We start from the raw sequence: 14624 nt of genomic DNA, 5'->3' as shown, positions 1-14624 counted from the left end.
CATTACCAGTCAGTACCCAGTCCCCCTCCTCCCAGGGATGACTCCCCAGTCACCAAGCTGCACAGCTGGCCCAGTGGTCCCTGCAGCAATGGGCAGCAGAGCAGCAGAGAGGGGGAGCTGGGGTGCAGGCAGCCAGCAAAGGCCTGAGGCAGGGTGGGCCAGCACTGTAGGTGAGCCAAGGCGCACTGGCCTGCCCCACCATAGCGCTGCTGCTCCAGAACACTGCAATTCACTGCCTTCAACCTCCAGCTTCCTAAGAAGCAAGGAGAAAATGGAAGGAAGGCAAACCTGAGTGGGATTCGGGGCTAACCAATAGCATTAGTACTTTTCCAAACCCTAATTAGCATGTGTTTGGACCAATAGCATGGACCCAAGTGATATAGAAATCCCTAGAATAGCAGATTCAAACAGCAACCTCTCCTGGGTCCCCTCGTCTGTGGGAGTTCTCTTTCTGTGCATATGTGAATAATCCTACTCTAAGCTCACTCATCTTGTCTGTGGATTTCATTCTTCTAATTCCCAAGAATCCAGAAAGGAAGAAATCAAGTGTGAGCTGCTGAGGACTGCTGTAATATGGGAAGCGTAGCCCACCATTAAGAGCTGCAATATTTTTTTTGCTGCAGAGGCCCACAACCAGCACCTGTGGAGAATCTCGTCTTATCTGGCAGCAGAAGCAAAGAATCAGGTTTTGTCTAAAAACTTCAGTTTCACCAGTCCCTGGCAAACATTAGTCTACTTTCTGTCTATGGATTTGCCTGTTCTGGTTTTATACATTCAATATGTGGCCTCTGTGCCTGGCTTCCTTCACTAAGCGTAATGCTTCCAAGGTTCATTCATGCTGTGGCATGACTCAGTACTTCGTTTATTTTTATTGTTGAATAATCTATTGTATGTATATTCAATTTTTGTGTATCTTCTTTCATCAGTCGATGGATGTTTTGACTATTATGAATAATGTTGCTACAACATTATACAAAATTTTGTGTGGACATGTATTTTCATTTCTTTTTGGTATAAGTCCAGGAGTAGAATTGTTAAGTCATAGGGCAACTCTATGTTTAAACTTTTGAGGAAATGCCAAGGTGTTTTCCAGACTAGCTGCACAGTTTTACATTCCCAGTGACAGTATAGAATGACTTCAATTTCTTCACATCCTAACAGTTCTTATTAACCTTATGAAGTCATATCTCATTGTAGTTTTGATTTTTGTTTAAAGATGTTGAGCATCTTTCCATATGCTCATTTCTCATTTGCATGTCTTCTTCTATGAAGAAAAATCTATTCAGATCTTTTGTCCATTTTTTAAAAGTGGGTTGTCTTTTTATTGAATTGTAATACTTTTTTATATATTATGGATCCTTGTCTCATATCCAACATATAATTTAGAAACATATTCTGTGTCATTTCACTTTCATGATTGTGACCTCTGGACAACAAAAGTTAATTCTGATGATTTACATTTAATAGCATATTAATATATCAAAACTTACCAGAGGTTAAAGATCAAGGAAACTAAGATTGTTTTTAAAAAAAATTAGTTGATTGGCAAAGATGAAAATTTTAAAAATTAAATCCATTATTAGTAAAGATTTGAGCACTCTTATAAATTCTTGGTAGGAATTTAAGTTGGGTGAGTTTTCCAGAGACTATTTGACAATATTTCTCAACATCCCTAAAATTCTAGTGTCCATTGTTCCAATGATTCCACATCTAAAAAATCATCCTAAAGAATAACTTAAACACTTTATAAAAATGGATTTTATTACTGCAGTATTCATATAATATGAAACTGGGAGAGAAAGTCTAGCAATAGGGGATTTACTAAGTATTTTATGGAAATCACATAATAAGACTAAGCACAATTATTATAAATGATGATTTGGATCCAGGATCACAATCTAATATATCCATTGGGGCCAGATGTAAATGGCCAGTGAAGACTCACTTTAGCAAACTGGACAGCATGTGCCCCTGTTGGAGAGGCAGCTCCAATTAATTGATGTCAAGCAAGAGGAGTACATGTGATGTCAGGGGAAGGGAGAGTGTCTCAGGTTATCAAAATAGCCAATATTTTAAAAGAAACAAGAAATTGAATCTCAAAGAAAATTTCTTGATTTTCAGAAGTTGTCTATTGATTAAAAATTTTTGAAAAAGATTCAATGATCAAATAAAATACGTCATTTGTGGGCTACATTCAGTTCAATGAATGTAGGAGCTCCAATGTGTGTATGTGTATAAAAAAGAGTTTTTTTTTAAAAAAAAGAGAGAACAAATTTAAACTCTAAAACAGCATCTGAAGGGATATAAATCAAAATATTAATAATGAGTGATTTTTTTTCTTTTTATATATGTCTGTTTCTCATTTTTGCTTTTATTCTGGTCCCTAATATTTTCAGAGTGTGTATGTACACACACACACAAACACATCTTTGTTTTGTGATTATAATGGAGTTAATAGTATAAGTCTAAAATTTGGAGAATAAATTTAAAATAAAAATCACCAAATAAATACTCTTATACATGATATCAGACAGGCTTAAGTTTAAAATAATTTCTTTCATTTACTATCTCATTGGCTTCGGGCTTTCTCGCCTGTAAAATGTCCATGATAATACTTACCATCTCTGCCTGAAATCCCCTTGGCCATGTAAAAGAATGACTACGTAAAGACAGAATTGATATATAACTCACAACTTTACTAGCATCACCCAAAGATAAGTGGACAGAAGGGCACTTCATCCTCAACAGTTCAAATCTAGAAAGGAGACAAACACTTGAATGTAATAATGTGGTAGGAGCATGATAAGCAAAAGGCTTTGTTTTTCTTTTAACTTTTCTCTGTATAGACCAGACCCTCAGCTCCTCTCTCCAGATTCTAAAGCTCCTTTCTGCTCCACATTTCACTTCCTATTTTGCAGCAAGATTTAATGGAATGGAATGGGTACAGCCCATGGCTAGAAGTAGTGCCAGATGAGGGAGAGTACATATTGTGCTTTCAGGAATATTTAAGGAGAACCTAAGGGTGACTGGAGCTCTAGTTCAAAAGGAATAAAGTAGGGGAGCTACTTCTAAAGATTGGATTTGATCCCAAAGTAAATAAATGTATAAATATTGAGGCTTTGTCTTTCCCTACCCATTCATATCACCAGTAGAGGCATGGATCAGTCAAGTGGAATTCACAGAGGTGAAGAAGTCTGCAATTAACTAACTGATGGAAGGTGGGTTTTGTTTCTGTGTATTTTATCTCTTTTCATAAGGGACTCAGATACCTACATTTTTTATTCCTTCTACTGGAAAGTTAGTAAAATGGAATGTGAAGAAATTTTTTCAGGCCTTGTAGAACTTTTAGAAACTTGCCTTCAAGCTGGGCCCAGTGGTGCACACCTGTAATCCCAGCAACTCTGGAGGCTGAGGCAGGAAAATACAGGTTCAAAGCCACCCTCAGCAAATTAGTGAGGCCCTAAGCAACTTAGTGAGACCCTGTTTCAAAAAATAAAAAGGAAAGGGGGGTGGGGATGTAACTCAGTAGTAGAGCACCCTGAGTCCAATCTCTAGTACCAAAGGGGAAGAAGATCAGAAATTTATCTTCAATTGAATTTAGTCATCCCTTTCCCAAGTGCCCAGTTTTAAACTCACAGAATAATTTTATGATATCTGGTCACAGAAATAGCACATCCCTTAAGATATTTTCATATAATAAGCCATTTTCATCATCTTTCCTTTTTCAATTAATTTACAGCAAAAGAGAACAAGGAACAAGAAAAGTACTTTTTTTCATATCTTTACTGTCTCAGTAATGTGCAATGTGAACATAATAGTGTTAAGAAGAAGTCAGAAATAACACAATAGCTATAGAAGATGTTTACATTTGCAAAATTTCAACAATTATCTTCTCTAGATTCCCCCCAATTAGCATATTTGTTAATCAAATTAATTAAGAAGCTTTTCAAAATAAAAGCAATGTTTTAAATAAATATATTCTTTCATAACCATAGAACATTTAGTTCTGTCGGAGGTAATGAACATTACACTCAAGTACTTTATAAAGACATTAGGGTAAAAATGATGCAGATGGAATGATAAATGTACTCTAATTAGTTCTTTGCTTTTTCGAATTTTTTGTATGTGTTAAAATTGTATTATAGGTGCTTTGGAATCAGTTCTTAAATCATAAAGATTCTGACACAGAATTGATATCAGCTCAATGTGGTAATATGGTATTGGTAGATGATGTCTTCAAATTTAAATTTAGTACCTATGTTAAATCCCATCAAAGCTAAAACTTCTTAGCTGCCATGACTGTTATAGAAAATGAATGTTAGATGGCCAGTTTGGAAGCGAGTCCTTCCTACAAATCTTGAAATTCTTAACTGAATGTTAATAACACATCAAAATCCTATTACTAGAGCCTTCAGTGTATTTAAGAGTACCACACAGGTGGGTGCAAATTCACTTATGACCAGGTTTCCCACTGAAACTGTATAATTTATTAAACAACTACAAAGAAAACTTCCTAAAAATTGATTTTATTTAATAAATATTTTAAAGAGTTTGCTAACTAAAGAAATGACTTTGCTGATCTTTCCAGAAATTCTGAACATTTGCTTAATCTTTCATTTACTTTTATTTTGACTATGATTCCTAGGATTTTTTAATCTATATTTAATCTCTCAAAACATCTATGCTTTGATAAATTTGGTTTTCTTCAATAATAGACTATGCTAATATCTCTAAATTAAATGACAAGAGCAGAGAAGTAAAATTAAACACAGCATCAGGTTACAGTAAGTGCTTGTTAGAATTTCAGATGAACATATTTGTCCCAAAATGATGATAATGATAGAGGAATAACTTACTAAATGAATAATGCAACACAGAATCAATTTTACATTTTAACAGGATCTCTCTCTCTCTCTCTCTCTCTCTCTCTGTCTCTCTCTCTCTCTCTCTTTCTCTCTCTCTCTTTCTCTCTCTCTCTCACACACACACAGACACACACACACACACACACACACACACACACCCCTCTTCCTCTTTTTCCAAAGGTGTTCACATATGGGTCATGGGTGTGTATACACACTTCAGAATTTAAAACACTGTTACTGAAGGTTTCAACTGAGATAAATTAACTACATTAAAATACTGACAGTGTGAAAATAAATGTTTATGTCCAATACTCCACAGAAGATTATCTCCTTGTGAACTTCTAAAAAAAAAAACGTAAATAAAGAAAACAAGAATACAAGTATGAGAAACCAGAGTCCTTGAGAAGGACGGGTGAGCATGTCAGTACTGCCAGGGTCACAGCTTCCCATTCTCCTCGCCACCGTCCTTCTCCTCTATTGCTTCCAGGCTGCGCTTGCCCTTGGCTTCAGCACTACTGCTGGGGGCTTTACTCAGTCCACAAGACAAGCATGCCAGCTGGATCTGCTTCATGTTTTCTATAGCTTCATTCTTGGCATTCTTCAACAGGTCTCCTTGTCCCTGCAAACAGGTAGAAATAGACACCAAAGAAGATAGTTAGGGGCCGGGCTCATCCTGAGTGGCATTGCTGTATATCCTGAGTGCTATTTCTAAATGATGAAATAGACCCAGACCTGCAAACTCTCCTTTCCAGGGTCTACTCAAGGGTTTTTGCTTGATTTATTAAAGGACTTCAATTCCAGGACCTTAACCTAAGCCTTCTCAATTGATTCTATGATTGCTGGCAGTCCCTTGAGATTCCAATAGTGGGGAACCCCCTCGTTATGCATTGAGGACAGTTGATCCTTCCATCATGGTGTTCTCAGACATTGAATATTGCTGCAATTTCTACCATCCAGACCTAGCATTCCTAAGCTCAGGAGGAATCAAGGAAAGATGTCTTTCCTTAAACAACTGAAAATTAAATCAGCCCTCGGTATATCAGAGCTTACAAAGCAGAGCATCTTCACTACAGTAAATTACACACCCTTACACTTGCTGAGCTGGTTGTTAATATATTGAGTTATCTTGTAATTTGCCTGTTGATAAATTATTAGTTACCCACATTCCTTCTGTGTTTTCCACCATCCAGAGGACAATGTTCCCATCTGGCTAATGGAAAAAAAGACTCTCCAGAGGCTCAACATGTCAATCAAAACAAAAAGTAAAAGAAGATTGCAGAGACACATTAGCTATCATTTACATCAGTGCCTGAGAAACACATTTTTCACACAATTTTTATTTTTTAATTTCAGTTCATTGTTAAAATACAATCACTGTTACTGGCCCAGGGGCTGAAGGGGTGGGGAAAGGTACAGGAGTAGGAACACATTTCTATAGTGTGTAGACAAAAGAATATGAAATAGCTTCCCACTCTCTCCCTTCCATTCTCACGACAATGCCTGCAAGTGTGACCATGAAATTGTGAAGGACAGTATGGGATTGCTGAGCATTCTTCTATAAAGCAGTGGTTCAGAGAAAGCATAATTCACCCGTTATATGCACAGTACTCCATGATGCATTGCTATGCCTCTTTAATTGGATGAATACTTTTTCCTTAAATTGCATGAGGAAATGTGGGATTAGATATGCCTTGGAATATTTAATTCCCCAAAAATCTATACAGGCACATGGCAAATCTATCCTATGCAATGACAGCTAAACTCTTCTAATAGCCTTTAGCAATATGGGATGGGTAACTGGGCTTTGCCTAAGGTTTGTATTAAAATGAATTTCCCATTCATGGAATGGGATTTTAGAATTAAAATTGTATCCCTGGAGGATACAATTTAGCCTTCTCATTAAGGGAAATTAAGCTGAGCCTGGGGAGGTTAAATGATTGGCTCAAGGTCACAGCTGGCTGATGACTGAGATGGACTAAAGTTCAGGTCTTTGGTCTCCAAGTTCAGTGTTCTTTCCACACACCATGTGGATAATCTAAAGACGACAGACTGAGGACCATTAGGGAGAGATGTATTTTCTGAAATATTCACAAAACCAGCAGAGTTTTAGGAGTTTCTTGCTAAGACTATGGATAATGAACGAGTCCCTTATGGACACTAGAAAGTGAAGTCACATCCACCTAGGAAAAAGCAATTCTTAAGTGATAATAATACAAATAAATTGCTTACTCTGTGCAGAAACTCTTCTTCGTGCTTTACGTGCATTCATTTGTTAAATTGTCACAACATCTATAATGTCGGTACTTTTCTTAGTCTCAAGTTACTGATGGTTCAGAGTGATCACCTTTCCGGAAGTCATACAGCTGCTACATTGTAGAGCTGGGTTGCTTAAGGGTCTGTGGTCTGCACCACTTCATGTTATGGCATCTTTTAAGACAAAGCATGCACCCTCTTTAGAGCACAGTAAAGCCACCTATTTATTGTTACCCATAGCATCAACATAGACAGAAAAAAGTCATTGCCCACATGACACAGCCTGGCAGAACTTAGAGATGAGAGCTGAGGTCAGGAAGACAGGGTGTAGCAAGAATGTGCTGGCAGGGGTGTAAGTTGGGTATATTCCACCATTTTCAACCTGGGCCACTCTCTCTTCTGTAAAAACGAGGAAAATATTTCCAGACCTTCCTCAACAGTTCTAAGATTAAATAAAGTATGGTAAGTCATTTACAATTTAAATTATAACAGGTAAACTGTTCTATAAGGTGATGTGGAAAACAGTTAACATTTTCTGCTACAATAATAAATATTTTGGAACTGTGTGTATTTTAGTATAGATTTGACAAAATCTGTTTTAAATCTATCTACAAGAGTCTGTTCTACAGAAATATGTCTATTGCTGCTGATTTTACAAGTGGAAAGATTCCTTTAAAAACAAGCTATGTTAATAATGAGATTATCCATGTTCATTTTAGAGAATTACTTACAAGTGTTCCCTTTTCACTTATTTTACTCAAGCATTTTAGAAGCAAAACTGGCATCTTCCCTGACTGTAAGACAGCAGCAAAACATACAAAAATATCAAGCTTGATACTATTAACATTCTCACATCCCTTTTCCTACAACAGGTTAGAAAATGCATTTTAATCAGTCAAAATGCCATCAGTTCTAAGAGGTGGCATCCAAGCCTAAATGCCAGACTGTGCCAGTTTCTGGTAAAGTCAGTCTCTCTGGAAAACAATGGCCAATGGAGAAAACAGTTTGTACCAGTGCACAAGAACACAACTACATCATCTCCTGATGATAACTCCGGAGATAATACATGTCACTGCACTCCAGGCAGAAAACAAACAAACAAGCAGGAAGTTCAGAAGCTAAACTATGAACTAATAAAGTCAGCAAAGCTGAAAAGGTGATAAAGAGCTTATGAGCAGCTTACATTGAAATATTTGTATAGAATTTTGTTTTCTTTTAAGGAGGAGGAATAGGGGTCACCTTTCTGTTCTGTTTCAAGGAATCCCATACTGTCTCTTTTCTTTGGATCCTCCCAATTAAGCCCCCAGAACAAGAAAAGACTTCTAGGCAGTGTTCAGTTGGTTAATAGTCCCCAGCTTAGCATTTCTTTTTACTGGTGACTTTTCTGCATTTTATGTACAGAAAATTCCCCCAGCTATCTAGTAACCTCCCTCTCGCTTTTGTCACAAACACTAACTTGCCAGGTTACACCAGATCTCCTCCTCCTAACATCTCTGCCCTATATAGCATTTCCTCCAAGATGTATTAAGCAAAATATTCATTATGTCGTGTGTATGCAAGGTATCTCCTTACAGGGCATTCCTAAGATCATTTTAATTCTGTTCTTTTCAAACAGAGGGTCTTGCAGGAGGAGAAAGAGAAGCCCAGGAGAATCTGTTTTACTTAGTGGTATCTAAATTGAAACACCGCTTGCATACTAAAATAAGTCTGGGACTGTTACAGCATGGAATGCAAAATTAATGCACTATTTGACCACAGAACATTCAACTTGAAAGAAATGTCAAGCTGCTGCTGGCTTTTCTACACAAGCAATCCCATGGGGACACATAGTTTCTCTCCCCCTGATACTGGGGAAGCTTCAGGGAAAAAAATGAGGACTGATTCTTCAACCCAAAGGAAAATAAGGGTAATATAGGGCATCTCTTCTGGCCCAGGAAAGTTCATAGGATGAAAAGACTAAGAGTCCCGAGCATGATGGCCACCATTCATCCTTCACAGTCATTTGGTTTCTGAATTGAGATCCACATGTAGAAAGCAATAGCTGGAATCATGGAAAACCACAAAGAGATCATCATAGAAGTCTGAATCTAAAAATTAATGATGATTGGTGAATATTTTAAAAACAAGCATTCTTTGCTAAATCCTTCCAATTAGGTTAAATTGCAATTAAAGTACATTATCTAGAAATTAGAAAATACCCTATGCAATTTACACTGTTGTCTGAATTGCTGTACCTTCTCACCACAGTTTTGATTATTTCTAATGAATTGACTACTAAAATGAAAATACAACTCTAAAGAGTAGTTAATATGTTGAAAACACTATACTAAGTATGAACCAATGTGCATACATTACCTCATTAATTCATAATCATAAGAGGCTAGAATACTAAATCTAAATTATTCATTAATTATATATCTTTTTAAAATTTTTTTTGGTTGTAGATGGACACAACACCTTTATTTTATTTATTTATTTATTTTTATGTGGTGCTGAGGATAGAACCCAGTGCCTCATATGTGCTAGGCAAAACTACCATCCCAGCCCGTTATATATCTTATGATCTATCAGAAGACATTAGGGTTCTAGTTATTCCTGTTCTTACCAAGAAATACAGTTCCCCTCCACTGTGTGAAAATAGATTTGACTATAATCTGTCATAGTAACTCACAAAAGACACTCGTGGCTCCTTCACACCCATTTTCCCATGAACTGTACTATCCCTTGTGATGTTAGTGCAGGAAAAAGCAGGGGTACATCACAACCACTGTCCTCATCACGTGTGAAGGAAATGTGTGGACTACTGCAGAGCACACCACAAATATTTAAAGCAGCTAACTGGGACTCTGGGAATGGAAAGACCCTCACATGTATACAAGTACAATAAACAAATGGAGCTCTGTCTCTAGGCTAATCCTTCAAGTGTCTCTGAGCACACACTCAAGGGCAGAGAGGCTTCCCCGATACTCCTTCCATAGGAGAGTCTGTATCCACAACTAGACTCACACATGGATGGCACTACCATAAAAGTTGGCTACAGACACCACTGTTGAACCAGCAGCTCTTTATGCATTCCAGATATTGGTGGACCATATTGTGGTAGGCTGGACACAACAATTACCTTCCTAGTTCAAACACCATGGTTTCTGGAATCTCTCCATCATTTCAAGAGGTTAGATGCTTTGTTCCAAAGAAATAGAAACAACAGTTATGATGTCCTTCATTTGGGAAATTAAAATAATGGAGTCAAAATATTTTTAAATCATGACAGATATTTTTCTCTTGATGTTACACTTCTGGTACATTGCTATGTTTGAAATATTGGGTAAAACTATTTAAAGAGGACCTGATTCTTGGTTTCTAGAATGAAAACTTGGCTGTGTCAGAAGGTTACAAGGTGCTAAGAAGAGTTACAGGGCACAAAGGTGTAGGATATTATATGTAAAGTACCTTAATTGCACACACAAAAAAATGAAAGTTTCCATGGCATTGAGTTATTAATGTTCAGATTTATTATTTTTCCATACCTTGCAACTGATATTTCAGGTGCAGTCTACTTGCCACTTAAAAAGTTGAAAATATACTCCATGAACCCTCAAGAAATACAGATGATATTGTAGAGTAGGTCTGATCCAACACTCTTGGCTTAATAGAATTTTATCTGTTCTTCTAAAACTGAGTCCAAAACAAATAAAATACTGCTTTTAAAATTTTGATCATATAATACAATTACATTATATACATTTTTTTAAACCAGGGAATGAACCCAGGGGTGCTTAACCACTAAGCAACATCCCCAGTCCTTTTAAAATATATTTTATTTAGAGACAGTGTCTTGCTGAGTTGCTTAGCACCTCACTAAGTTGTTGAGGTTGGCTTTGAATTTGTGATCCTCCTGCCTAGCCTCCCCAGCTGCTTAAAGAATTACATTTGGCATGCTCACCTGAGCCATTAGACTTTTTAAAATTTTATATAAAAATTATTCTAGTGACTGATACATTTTAAAATTGGTCATTAATTCCAGTTAATAGAATATGCCTGAAGACAATGGAAGCAGAATGTAAATAAGTCTTTCTAAGACCTGAGAATCCAGTACTCAAATAAAAATAATTCATAACAGCTAGAAAGTAATTTAAAGAAATTTTAAGAATAATTAAATGTCAAAGAGTTCATATAGAGTTGCAAAATGCAGCAGACCATGTTTAATAAATATAACTATACAAAGGCTTGGGAAAAATTGAAGTTATACTGTTAAAATTCAACATGATGAAAATTAAATTTGAAATTTTTTCCATATTTCTTTCTCAAATAACACCTTGTATTATTATATCTGTCTCATCAGGATATCTTGGCTAACTTGACTGTTGAAGGAATGAGGAACTTAGTAATTTCAATATGGCAATTAGCTGCATTTTAATCGGAAAACTTTATATTAGCCATGTTTTTAAAAAAGTTTTAAAATGAAATCTTTTTCATTTCAAAAATACTCTGCATAATTAATATGTACCAACAAAAATAGTTTTAAATCTACAGGAGTCCATTTTTATATCCTCGTATTTGCAGAATACTTTATAAAAATTAAGTAGTGTAACATTGTGGGTTTTTTGTTTGGTTGGTTAATTTGTTTTGGTACCAACAATTGAACCCAGGGGCCCTTAAACACTGAGTCACATCCTGAATTTATGATCCTCCTGTCTGGAGCCCCTGGGATTACAGGAATGCACCATTGCCCAAAAGTTAGAATAACTTAAATGCTACTCAAGACTAATAAAACAATAGCAAAATTATTAATAATCCACTAGCCACATTGCTAACTACAGGTACTGATAACAATGGGTAATAAGACATTGCTCAATAAAACCTACTACATTGATAACATTTGTTGACCAGAGTTCTGAAAAGAAGTATGAAAGGTAATGTTTCACATTCCCATTTGTTGTAGTTTGTTCTAACTTCTCTGTGAGTGGACATACTTGCTTCCTCCCTTTGCTTTAGAAATAATGTAGTCTTTTTTAGCCATTGATGAGGACTTGGGCTTTAATTTTTGCCTTCTTCATCAAATTCCATCAGACAAATGTTTATCGAACACTGACTATACCAGATTTTGTCTTTGGCCTCTGGTTCTTCACCCCACTGGAATTAAGGCTTTTCAAAATAAATAATTGTAAGGTTCCCTTTTATTAGTCTAAAACAAAATTCACAGATAATACAACTTATTCATTCATTATTAAAATAAATACAGTGCCCTAATTTTAATGTTAAGTTAGAAGAAATAAAATAATATGTATTGCAATATATAAATGCTTAGATAGGCATTTAGAAGCCACATTGAAGTAGGTAGATGCCTATAATTAATATGAATGTGTTTAAATTTAAAATAGATCATATGCCATCTCCCTCCCTCCCTCTGTCACTCACACACACACACACACACACACATACACACACAAACACAAGCACATGTAGGAAAATAACAATGCAGATGTACCATATTGACACTAATAAAAAACAAATAATGGTAAACAATCAGATGTACTGACAAATAATAAAAAGAAGGGCATACCTTAATTAGGGCAGAGATAATATGCCAAAATAAGTAGATTTCACCATGGAGGGAAAATATGATAAGCCCACAAGTGAGAAGATAAATAGTATCCACAAACCACACCGAAATTGCCAAGTCTTCAAAAGTACCTCAAAGGATGTTTTCTTGTGATTGATAATATCAGCGTTTATTTCATGGGACCCTGTGAGATGCCTACCATGTATTGTCAACAATAATAAAGAATCAATTTAAAATCATTATCTTACCTCCTGGCTGTGCCAATATTACTGTATAATAATTTGAGCAAAAAAAAAGAGAGAATAGAATTCCCACAGTGAAAAAAATTAGTCAATAATTTGGAAACAATTTCTGGATTACATTTTGCCTTTCCTCTCAGTACCTACTTTCTCCTCAAGTCCTGAGCCCTTCATGAAACTTCTGGTTACAAAATAATAATAACTATTGTAATAAAATACTTAAACTTATATTTTAGAAAGTTTAGTCAGGTAGGACTCAAAATAGGGCCTGTCATACAGGCAAACTCTATCGACTGTTAGCTGCTATTATTCTGTAAACAGAATTTTTTAATTTTCATTATTAGTTGTTCAAAACATTACATAGCTCTTGACATATCATATTTCATGCATTTGATTCAAGTGGGTTATGAACTCCCATTGAAGATTTAGTAAATGCAATGTTTCACTATCAATAATGACAATGTTATAGATAAACCTACTGAGCTTTCAGATAAAATATGCAGAAACGAAAAACTCCTTGACACAGAGCACTTCTGCATTAAGTAGCAATGTCCTGCACAGTGCAAGACATCCAGCATCCCTGACCACTCCCATTGAATGCCAGGAGAGTCCTTCTAATCACTTCTACAATTTCCCAGTACACCTGCTAGGGGCAGTACTGCCCAGTTTAGAACCACCACGCTGGACTCCAGGGGTCAACAGTGAGCAGAGGTACTGTCCCTGACCCCAAAGAACTTGTCCTGGGAGGATACAGGCACATATCAAACAACCATACAAATACAGTTATGTCTAATTACAGCTGTGCTTGCAACAAAGATTGAGGAAGAGCAATGTGTGGCTGTGAGGACAGGTAGTCTAGGGATCAGGCAAGTCGTCTTCAGGAAAAGGACAATAGAGCCACAATTTGACAGCTGTGCAGGCCTCTGCATTCCTTTCTTGGCATCTTACAGTCAGTGAAACATGTCATAAGGATATTTTGATGATAGCCTCGAATCCTCGATCCCCTACAGTTTCACAGATAGATAGATGATATGGAAGGGTGCAGCCTCTATGGCCCAGCAGCAAAATTGCCTAATATAGCCAATTTTTCCTGATATTTTCTCCATTTAGAATTTGTTTCCTTAAAATTTAAACCTGACATACGGCAAGTAGATGATAAAGTACCACTTAGTGACAATATTTCTTAGTTCTCCTTAGTAATAGTTCTTCTTAGTATTTATTTCAAGTTTTCAAGATATTGAAGGTTAGCCACACTGTTTTGCAGATGAAGAAATAGATGCAATAGAGCTAAAGAAATATATTACCCAGGTTCATATAGTAAATAAGTATGAAGGAAATAATAGAAAATGCCTGCTTTCCAAGCCAATAGGTGCTTTTTCATCACTGAATTGTTTTGTGTACTGCTATGGTTTGTATATGGTTTGAGTTTGTTCCCCTATGGTCCTCAGTGGCAACGTTAAGAGGTGGTAGGGTCTGGTGGGTGGTTTTTAGATTATTGGAGAGGTGTCTTGGAAGTAACTAATGTTGGTTACCTGTTTAGTTCTTAAGAGAGGGTTGTTATAAGGAAGGACATAAGACTGAGCCAGGCATGGTGGTACACAGCTATAATCCCAGTTATGTGGGAGGCTGAGACAGGAGGATTGCAAGTTTGATCACTTTGGGTAACTTAGTGAGACCCTGTCTCAAAATGAAATTTGAAAAAGG

General features: G+C 36.3%; 1 protein-coding gene across 1 annotated transcript in view; it reads right to left on the bottom strand.

Annotated features, from left to right (window-relative positions):
* Window positions 1-3612: 3612 nt before the first annotated feature.
* Window positions 3613-14624, bottom strand: part of Plcl1 (phospholipase C like 1 (inactive)) — a 333753-nt gene continuing 322741 nt past the window's right edge. The window contains exon 6 of the mRNA XM_026399338.2: window positions 3613-5484. Within this exon, the coding sequence (XP_026255123.1) occupies window positions 5302-5484 (183 nt within the window). The 3' untranslated portion in view covers window positions 3613-5301. The remainder of the gene's footprint in view (window positions 5485-14624) is intronic.

The sequence above is a fragment of the Urocitellus parryii genome, chromosome 1, assembly GCF_045843805.1.
Source record: "Urocitellus parryii isolate mUroPar1 chromosome 1, mUroPar1.hap1, whole genome shotgun sequence".
NCBI classification, from domain to species: Eukaryota; Metazoa; Chordata; class Mammalia; order Rodentia; family Sciuridae; genus Urocitellus; species Urocitellus parryii.
Note: the sequence above shows the minus strand (reverse complement) of the source record. Positions and strands in the feature narration are given on the sequence as shown.